Source organism: Juglans regia, chromosome 15 (genome assembly GCF_001411555.2).
Source record: "Juglans regia cultivar Chandler chromosome 15, Walnut 2.0, whole genome shotgun sequence".
Taxonomy (NCBI): Eukaryota; Viridiplantae; Streptophyta; class Magnoliopsida; order Fagales; family Juglandaceae; genus Juglans; species Juglans regia.
This window is the reverse complement of record NC_049915.1, coordinates 9,211,343-9,221,932: the sequence shown is the minus strand read 5'-3', so window position 1 is coordinate 9,221,932 and position 10,590 is coordinate 9,211,343. Positions and strand designations below refer to the sequence as shown.

The 10,590-nt window shown below is 34.0% G+C and overlaps 1 protein-coding gene across 1 annotated transcript; it reads left to right on the top strand.

The window, feature by feature from the left end:
- Positions 1-231: 231 nt before the first annotated feature.
- LOC109021549 (protein FLX-like 3) lies at positions 232-3,114 on the top strand. Its single transcript, XM_019004208.2, has 4 exons — positions 232-364; positions 1,708-2,244; positions 2,398-2,543; positions 2,684-3,114. The coding sequence occupies exons 2-4, from the start codon at positions 1,718-1,720 to the stop codon at positions 2,803-2,805; spliced, it is 795 nt and encodes a 264-aa protein (XP_018859753.1). The 5' UTR covers positions 232-364; positions 1,708-1,717; the 3' UTR covers positions 2,806-3,114.
- Positions 3,115-10,590: the final 7,476 nt, after the last annotated feature.

Below are 10,590 nucleotides of genomic sequence, written 5' to 3'. Positions count from 1 at the left end.
CTGGTCTGATCCGATTTGAAAAAAATAATGAATTGAAAAATCATCTGACCGGACCAAACCAATTTATATATTTAATAAAAATAATAAATTACATATTAATTAGGTAGATATGTTCAATGTAAAGCTTTCATATAGAATTTTTCAAATAAAATGGGTGTTAAAATTTCAAGAACTTTTTTTTTTTCCTCGAAAAAGAAAAAGATAAGAAAAGATCAAAAGCGGTGGGTAAGGTCGCATTCAGAAAACCCAATAGGCAAGTAGGGCAGCTGCGCTCTTCAGCAAGCGAGACACACGCACATCCTTCCCGTCGGAAGATCGTAGAGGCTCGTCTTTCTTCTGCAGCTTTCCGTCGCTCCACCGCCCTGTAAGTTATCCGATGTCCTCGTCTACAAGGATTACCTTTACCTAATATAGTACCCCTCATCTTGTTTCCCATAAATTTTATCTCATGTTTAATGTTGTTCTCGTTCGAACCGTAAACTAATTGGTAAAATGCTATCATTTTTAATCTTTCATGTTGCTATTGTTAATGGATGCCGCTCTCTGCTCTTTGAAGTTCATGTGTGTTGCAAATATGTTTAACACTTGGGCTGTGCTTGAAAATCATTGCCCAGAGTTTTTTTTTTTTTTTAATTTACTATTTGATAGATCAAAAAATTATATTATTGTCGCTGAAATTTTTTTTTTCAGTTTAATTTTGGAGGGAAAAAGTTTGTATTGCAAATGCTATGGTATACTCTAGTCTTGAGTGGAGCGTACTTGTATATTAAACTCTGTACTGAGAAATCTCATTTTGTGCATTCGGAGGTCTTTGCCTATAGTTAATGCCTATAGTTAATGTAGTGATAATGTTTTGAGGCCGATTGCATTGTTGTTAGGTTCGGATTTACTCATGGGTTAGCTACCAGAGATGTAGTTCTACATTCACTTAGAAGATAAATGGAAATATGATTGTAAGAACTTCTTCTGGTTATTGGTTAGATTCGTAGAATGAGTGAAAGAAGTTGTTAATAAAATAGTAGTCAGTGGGGTTATGGAAATGATGGAAACAGATTAATGGTACCCAACCAAGTTGTTAATGGAAATGATGGAAACATAAATTATAAGTTAGACACTCAGAAGGGATTTTCGTATTGATGAAAGATTATGTTTCATAAATGTTGGTCAGAAGGTTAATTAGGGTGATGCTATTGTCCTCTTCTTTGGACTTTTAGGGAGTACGGTTCTACGTTTACTTTTGGCAGACAAAGATAAAGAAGGGCCATTGATAAAGATAAAATGAACATAATGTTGGTTGGAAGTTTAACTAGGGCAATCCTGTCATACTCTTCCTTGGACTTTATACTTGAATGGGGGCAAGTTCCATGTTTACTTTTGTCAGACAAAAGATAGACGAGACAGGGACCCGCTGATAAATATTAACTACTTGAATTGTCTTTACAAGATATTGGGAAATATAAGGGTTGAAGACATGCATGAGCTCCTTTTTAAGATGCCAACTATAATTCTGGTGGTCTACAAATATAAGAGGCCATTTTTTCATTTTTTTAAAGTTTAATTGCATTATGGGAACAGTCAAGTAAGTCAATGGAGAAGCAAGAATGTTTCCAAACCTTTTATGTATAAATATGCCTTTCTTTATGTGTAGCTTGGATTGCATGGAAAACATGTTATATCCTGTAGGTGATGATAGTATTGTTTCTGCAGGAAATTGAGTATGGCTGGGAGAAATCATATGCCTCGTCAACCTGAAAACTTCCGTGGTTCACGTGATGGCCCTCGGCTTGTTGTGAACCGAGGACCAGGACCCCTGCCTATTCACCCTTCTGCTTTGGAAGAGGAATTTCAAATGCAGCATAGAGAAATGAAGAGAACAGTTGTTGAGAATCGTCTTGTTATTAATGATAATACACATCTTCAAAGGGAATTAATAGCTGCAAAAGATGAGATTCACAGACTGGGGCAGGTCATCCACAAACTCCAGGCTGAGAAAGATGCACGCGTCAGAGAGTTGATTGAGAGAGGATTAAAGCTAGAAGCTGACGTCCATGCTTCTGAGCCTCTGAGAGCAGAGGTTCTGCACTTGAGAGCTGAAGTTCAGAAAATGAATTCTTTAAGACAAGATTTGTCGGCCCAAGTCCAAAGCCTCACACAGGACATCAATCATTTGCAAGCTGAGAATCAGCAGCTAATTGCCATGAGGGGTGATATTGATCTGATGCACAAGGACCTTATTGAGGCCAGGTTTGAAAGAAGAGTTTCAGATATTATCAGTTTTCTGCCTATTCATTATCTGTTAGGGAGGTTGAAGGTTGATAACAGAAACTAGGACATTTACAAGATATATTTATTATTTTGCTTTTCTCATTAGTTAAATTGATCATGTGACACTTCTAGGAGGGCTTACGAATATGAGAAGAAAGCTAATGAAAAATTAGTTGAACAGAAGCTAGCAATGGAAGAAAACCTCATTTCTATGGCTCGTGAAATAGAGAAGCTGCGAGCAGAGCAGCTGAACACACAGAGGAGAACACGGGCACCAGGTGAACTCTCTCTCTCTCCCCCTCAGTCTCTCTCCTTATAAATTAACTTTTTTTTGCTTGTGAGTCCATGTTTTGGGTCATTGTAGTGTTAAAAAACTCTGGAAAATAAATTGGTATGACCCCTTCTTATATTTGTATAGATGTTCGGGGTTATGGAGTGTTGAATAGAAGCCATGAAACCAGATATTCAAGTGATGCATTTGCTGATGGCTATGGCCGTAATTGGGGACATCACGACAAGCATGGTTCTCTTCGACGTTGATTTTTCAAAAAGGTGTCTTGAGATGCTCTGGTGTTGGGATTCTTCATGATAACCTTCTTTGCTTCTTGGCGACTGAGCATAGGGTATTCTAGGTGAGAAGAAGAAAGTGATATGAGGCTCATGTAGAATGATTATTTTACCACTTCTCTAGTTGAAATTGTATCTCCTGCATTTTAAATTCAACATTTTCCTTTTAATATGTAACACAGATTATACAAACCGGAGAAAAAGTGTATTATCGAATGCCTCCTATATTAATGTTCTTCCAAAAATGGAAGTTTTGTATAGTAATTGTGTTTAGAACGTTAACCGTTTGCAGTTGATTATACATGTATACCTCAACCTATGGAAGATTGAATTTCGTAGGCTACCGCGTAGGTTTATTTGAATGTCTACCATATCCATGGGGTTCGAGCCATGCACGCCATGCACCTAGTCGATTGAATTGCTTTATGTTCATGCCTGCCCTTGTTAAAGTTCCCACCTTCTGTAACACCCGTTCCCAAATGTCAGGAGCTTGGTCAAAGAGATTTGTTATCATAAAAATCTTGATCAGCATCTTATTTTATCATAAACTAGCTTAACCTGAAAAGTCTTATAAAACTAAGGTCTAAGACTTACTTTGTAAGGACTATCTGCCCCATGTAACGAGAAAGAACAATTCCAGGTCATCCTTCCTAACCCCATCTTTTATTTGCCTAGCAATCTCATCCAAAGCCTTGATACTACCAGAAACTTGTATTTATGACAAATATTTCTCCCATATCTGTTTTAGAGTAGGACAATAATATAGAGCATGAAATGTATCCTTGACTCTCTCATTACAAAGTTGGCATACTTCATCTATGATGACTTTCTTCTTCTTTAAGTTTTGTTTTGTCGGCAAGCAATTTTTGCAGGCTCTCCATGCAAAAACTCTTCACTTTATTTGGGATTTTCAAATTCCATAGAACCCTCAAAAAATGCCTCTTCATGTCTGCATTTGAGCATTCTTCTTCCTGTTTTATCTTTCTTTATTGCTCTGAACAATCTATAGGCACTTTTCACACTATATTTCCAACTTTCTCCATTGCCCATATCAGTTTGTCTGCTTGATTTCCTGGGCTGAGAACAATATTCAGAATTTCTGCTGCGATATGAGGGGAGAATAGGGATCTAATCCTATCTGTATTCCATCACTTGGTATCATTATCAATAAGGAGTTCAGCTCGTTCCACTCTCTCCCCTTCCCCCATTCCATTTCTCTCTTGTTTCAAGTTCCTGCAGCCAGGAATCCAACTATCTTTCTAGATATCAATTGATGTCTTATTCCCCACTCTCTAGTTGCATCTTTGAGCCAGTCCATATTTTGCCTCCCATATGCCTTAAGAGGGTTAAAAGAACTCACCAAAGAATTCACAAAAGAAGAGGTAAAAGTGGGCATTGCACCAAATGAGCCCGACAAAAGCTCCAGGGCTTAAATGGAATGGCGCCAATAGTTTTCCAAAAATACTAGCCATACCATTTGTGTACATCTTTCTCGTGGCGGAAACAGACCAAGATGGAAAGACAAGGCCGACCAGCCCAAGGCTCGAGGGTGAGCTTTATTTAAGAGAGAATGGGGGAGTGAATCAAAAGGCTTCCATTTTCGTTCTTGGTTTGTGGGCTTTTGGACCCCTCTAGATCTTCTTCATAGTTGAGAAGGGGAAATGAGTGTACTCAATGGACATTAATGAACTATCATTGAGAGAAGTTGCACATCCTACAAGAGTTATCACTCTCCATTTGGATATGCACTTGAGCCAAGAGAGGAACCCCCTTAAGTGTGTCAAAAACAGGTCCATATCATGTTGTAAAAGAACCAATTAGCCTCTTTTGGATGGTTCAGTTGCCAACTCATCAAGTTCTGATCTTCCAAAGACTAAGGGACAGTGATCAATCCCATGAAATTCGATTTTTAATCGGTTAATTGTATTTTGGCCATATACTTGTATTTCCAGATCATACCAATAGAAAAACCTACAATGATGCACATCTTGCAAAATTGACCAATACATATTAGCAAACAAGACTACCAACATATATTAGCAAACAAGACGACCAACAAATGACGTACCTCATAGTTTTGACAGCCGAAAAATCGGCGCCCCTCATTATCCTCCATATAAGCAGTTGTTTGACATGCTTTAATACCACAATCATATATTGGGTACTCATTTTGACGATAGTTTACTGAGTGTAAGATATTGCTAATACTACTACGTGACCCAAGCATTGGGTAGTGTTGTCTTTTCTTTTACTTCAAGTTTGTACACAAACAATGAGCATGATTATTATCTTTAGTACAAACTATATTCCAAAGTACAAACTATAGTTCAGAGAACCTTGATGATGTTGGCAATGTCCTCAATGGCTGCAACAATCGGTTACCAATATTCATTGGCCATCCAGGTTACCTTGCCAATGAGGATGTGCTAGTTCTCATTTTCTCCACCCAACTTTGCCATCATCATAGCTAAAGGGAATATAGTTTAACTTCCAACAACTCAATCCAACCAACAATCAGGATGCATGAGAAAGAATAAGAACATGCCAAATGGATGAAAAACAACAACATATAATGATACTAAACAACTTGCTAAATGGAATTGAACAACATGATAAATGAATAAAAACCAGCAAGCGTTAATGATTGAAAATGGTGGGCTAAAACAACATGTAAAAAAGAGTTCTAATAAAGAACAAATACCATGCATGCTAAATGAATAAGAGCAACTTCATCCACTTCCCTAAAGAATAACATAATTTAAATTTATATAATGTTAACCTCAAATATCAGCCAAATATTTAAATTTATTCCTTGGGGCTCATAATGGTTTTTTTTTTCTTTACGACATGCTTCGAAAATAAGAGCCCAAGTTTGAATGGCTGCAAAACCTTCAACCTGGTTGTCTTTGTGAAAACTATCACAATAACAAGATAGTCATCCGGGTTAGGATTAGTCTGCCTTATCGATCGAGCCCCATTGACAGCACTTGTGATTTTACACTTCGATTAATAAGGACCATCATCACAACCTTACACTAGACATGCATCCCAACAAGAGTCCTAAATCAACACCAAAAGCTGCAAAGGACAAGGGCCAAACACAAAACAGCAAGGCAAATGAAATAGAATGGCAATGTCTTAATATCAACGTATCACAACATAGAGGTTAAAACAAAAACACTAGAATTATAGCAGCAACTGTGGCATAAAACCAACAAGAACCACATCTCAGAAAATAGAAAATATACAAAACCTCAGAGCCACAAAATCTACCAGATTTACAGCATCACAAAATCTCACAATGCCTTAACATCAAAGCATCACAACATCATAGATTCACAACATAGAGGCCAAAACATAAACACCAGAATTACAATAGCAACTGAGGCATAGAACCAACTAGAGCCACCTCTCATGAAACAGAAAATACACAAAATCCCACATATTTACAACATGAACGCATCACAGCATCACATCATCACAGCATAGAGGCTAAAATAGAAACACCAGAATCACAAAGTCTCAGAGCCACAACGAGAGCCAAATATCAAGCAACATAAAAAATACACAGTGGCAAAAATTATATAGTAGCTCACTGAATACAGTTTCCCTCAATGTGATTTCAAAATCTGTAGGAAAGTCTCATATTTGTGAAACCTTAGAGAAGCTCACAAACAAAGAGATCAGAGCCACGAAATACAAACATACAACACTGGCTATCTCATGAAGCAGAAAATGAATGCAAGAAAAAGAAGTATGAAGACACTGCACAAGGACACCACATCATGCAGAAAACACCATGCAACAAGGAAGTTGATGAAAAGCACAATGCAGTAGATGACAAGTATAAAGCACTGGCACAGAAAAGTAAAACAACAAAAGGAAAGCATGGCACGACAGGTCAACCTTAAAGACTGCACTGATTACACACAAAAGCAAATAAAGTGATGAAAAAAATATCAAAGAAACTGACTGCAGCAGATTTCTTGTAAAACAGTAGAAAATATAAAGTTAACTTTAGGACTCTTTCTTTTTGGATCCTTTGGTTTTTCCTTCTGTAATGTGTATATAAATATGTAGCAGAACTGTGTATCAACTAACTTGTGGAAATGAGAATCTGCTTTTCTCTATATTGAAAATACATTTCAAGTTCTTGTTATTCTTGTTTCATTTCTAATAGGCTAGGGTTTCAATTTGCATCTCCAAAAATTAAATCAATACATATCGCAAAGAAGCTCTAAGCTCAAAGCCGAATATTTATCTTTGAGGAAAGCCATGGCAAAAAGTGAGAGAGATTTTGAGTATGTCAGGATATTGTTCGAGAGAGAAAATATACTCCATTCTTTTTTAAAATAAATTAATATTTTTGTAATATTTAAACAATTCACAACTTTACATAGGATTACTCCTTTTATAAACTAAACTATTTTGAACTACGAAAAATTTTATTGTAAGTAAGTTTGTGCACCAATCCGTGCATCAATATTGATATATAATACATATATTTAACCAAATGATGTGAATTAAAAATGAAAATAATTTTTATGATATAGAAGATTTTTTTCTGCTCTTTATTTTTTTATAAATAAAAAAAAATTATCGATACGCAATATAGTATACAAGTTGCTTGTATCTAATAAAATCCTTTGAACTAGCAAAGGGTAATTAAGAAAGATGTCGGTGGATCGTCCGTTGGTTTCTGGGCAACAACTTAAAAGCTTGTTTTTTATTTGAATTCACTGATGATGAACAAGTGTACATGAGTACGTGTGGTCTCAGTGCAAATCGATGAGTACAGCTAGCATTGGCTGCAATCTGAATGCACTCTGCATTCAAATAGGGACACATGTAAAGCTAATCTTTTAATTAATAATTGAAAGCTATTCCCACCGACCAATGCCCTGCTTCATGGGGATATTGTTAAATTCCTGATGCTCAAGGTACTGTTTGCTTTTATGAGTATTTGATAAATTTTTTTGTCACAACAAATTTTATAAAAATAAATTTATAAATTAATGTGAAATGATGTAATAAGTTAGATTATAAAATTATTTTTATTTTAATATAAATATAACATATTTTATAAACTCATATTAATCTATAAATTTATTTTTATAGATTTTTTTTATAACTATAACAATAAATGAAGCCAAATTGTAAGTTTGAAGGGGGCTGGGTACTTTTAAATATAGAATAAATAGTTGGATGGAAATTTTTTAGAAAATACCTTTAATAAATTGATAAAAAATAAACGAATTTCAAATTTACATTCTTCCATAAATAATGTTAATTATACATATAAGCTTTTCATCAATTGCAATTAAGAGAAAAGGTTGGACTATGGAGACGATCTATATTGAAATTATAAAAAAGAGGTAATATATATAAATCATAAACTAAGTTTTGTATTTTAAAGAATAATATATAGTAGTAACGTCGCATATTTAAAAATTTTTTAAGTAGCGCAATTACATACTGCGTAGCTAGTTATTTAGTAAATGTGAGATTTTTTGTTAAATATATTTCATCTAGGTAATTATAAGTTTAAAAATATTATATTCTAATTTAAATTCTTAAAATAAAATAGGAAAATAAAATGTATTTACCATAAAATTTTAAATGAGACCAAGTTCTAATTTGATAATATATAAGAAATATCTATTTAAAAATTATTGACAATTTGCGAGGCACCCCTGTAAGAGACTATTTAAGAACATTGACCAATGCCAGTTATGAAGTGTGGTGAAAAATAATAACAAAATTATAAAAAACTAGGATAAACAAATTACAATAGGTTAATATATATATATAGTCTCGTTATTCATTTGAATAGGCCGCGCTTTAGTTGGAATGTTTTTTTCACAAAAATCTTTTATATAAGATAAAGAAATAACATGTTTTTTTCCTATACCAAAAAGCATTTGGAATATCAGAACAAACATCAATAATCAAACGTTTATTAAAATCATCAATTTTCTATTGAAGGACAATTGTTCAAAAATTTTCTTGAATCTAATTTCTTGTTGAACTAACCAAAGTTTAGATCAAACTTTGGATGGTATTGTTAAAATTAGTTTTGATTAAACTTCAGTTTCTAATGTAAGAAGAAATTCTTTGGCTGGATCTAGACCTAGAACTAATAGTCGAATTAGATCTAAACATTCTATTCATTATGGAACCAACCAAAACAAAACTCAACACTTACTAAACCTATCTTCACTCACGGGTCTGTTGCATTTCATAACACATACCCTTGGTCCAATCTTGTACCCTCTCATGCCCTACATTCTGGACTCTGGAATACTGAACAGCGTAATTATAGTACTATTAAAAAAGAAATCTTATCTATGGTACTATACATTTCTAAGTTTCGAAGTGATTTATTAAACAAAAATTTTTTATTGTGCATTAATTGCAAAAGTGCTAAATACGTTTTAGAAAAAAATGTTGAAAACATTGCATCAAAATATATTTTTGCCTGATGACAAACTATTTTAAGTGTATTTGATTTTGATGTCGAATATATTAAAGGTTCCAAAAATTCTATTCCTGATTTCCTTATCCGTGAATTATTGCAGCAAACATGAGCAAAAAGAAAGGAAAAGGAAAACAAATTGTTGTTCCCCCTCCAATTCCTGATGTTAACCTCATAAAAAATGTGCCTGCTTCACTTTCAGATAGTGCAAACTGGTTTACTACCCTCGGTAGTATTCCAATTATTAAACCTTCTTCTTTTGCTTCAACTGTTTCTACCCCTTACGATCCCTATGCTAAGCATTACTCTAGACATGAAAACATCTTGATATCATCGATAATCAAATATCTGATGGCATCTTAAATTATTCAAATAATTACTAAAGCAATATTAGAAGGAGTTCCAACAAAATGTTTAATAATAGTATATATCAAAGTATTAACATCATCAGGAAATGCCATCCCTGTTGCTTCATCAAAAATAGGTAACCATTCATTATCATGCGTAATAGCATTCTGAATGGTTTCTTTTGTTTCAGTAGTCAGGTGTTTATCCCACTAGTTTTGAAGCACACCAGTAAAACCATTAGTTAAAATGATAACAATATCAGGTTGTCTGATATTATTGTTAATGTAAGCATTTGAAACAAGAGATATTTTACTCATGGTATTGAGGATTTCTTGTTCAGATAATCCATCAATATTTCATTCGTAAGTTTTGTCAGCAGAATAAGAAGATTGAGATTGAAAAATCTTTTCTTCAAACTGTAAATCAGGAGAAGTTGGCATTAAATACCAGTTATTCGTCAGACTCATTGGTTTGGGTCCTTTTGAAGAAAACTTGGCGATCTCAGGTTTTAAATTAAGATCTTGGAAATTATTTTCAAGTAAATTAATATTTTTAACAGTGGAGGAATCACTATCAGATGATTCATCCCTGGTTTCAACAAAAACAACTTCTCTTTCGTTGCTAGTTAAAACACTAGTAGAAGGTTGTTCTTTTTTTTATATCTGCAAGCATTTGATTAATTTTATCAATAGTTTTGGCCTGTTTGTTTTGAAAATTAATCTTTGGTCGATCCTCTGGTAAGATAATCAAATGTTTTTCAATAGTTTTTAAAACAGATTTTGAAGATAAAGTAGAAATAATGGTCTAATTTTGCTCTCAGAAATATCGTAGCCAAGGAATCTAGTCTTACTTTGGAACAATTTGTTTTTTTTTTTTCAGAAACAACAAGATCATTTAATCTAATGATATATAAAAATGATTGCAAATGTTTTCAG

Coding starts and splice junctions, on each gene's coding strand:
- LOC109021549 (XM_019004208.2), top strand. CDS start 1,718: ATGGCTGGGAGAAATCATATGCCTCGTCAACCTGAAAACTTCCGTGGT. Junction 2,245..2,397: donor AAGGACCTTATTGAGGCCAG/GTTTGAAAGAAG, acceptor TGACACTTCTAG/GAGGGCTTACGAATATGAGA. Junction 2,544..2,683: donor GAGGAGAACACGGGCACCAG/GTGAACTCTCTC, acceptor ATATTTGTATAG/ATGTTCGGGGTTATGGAGTG.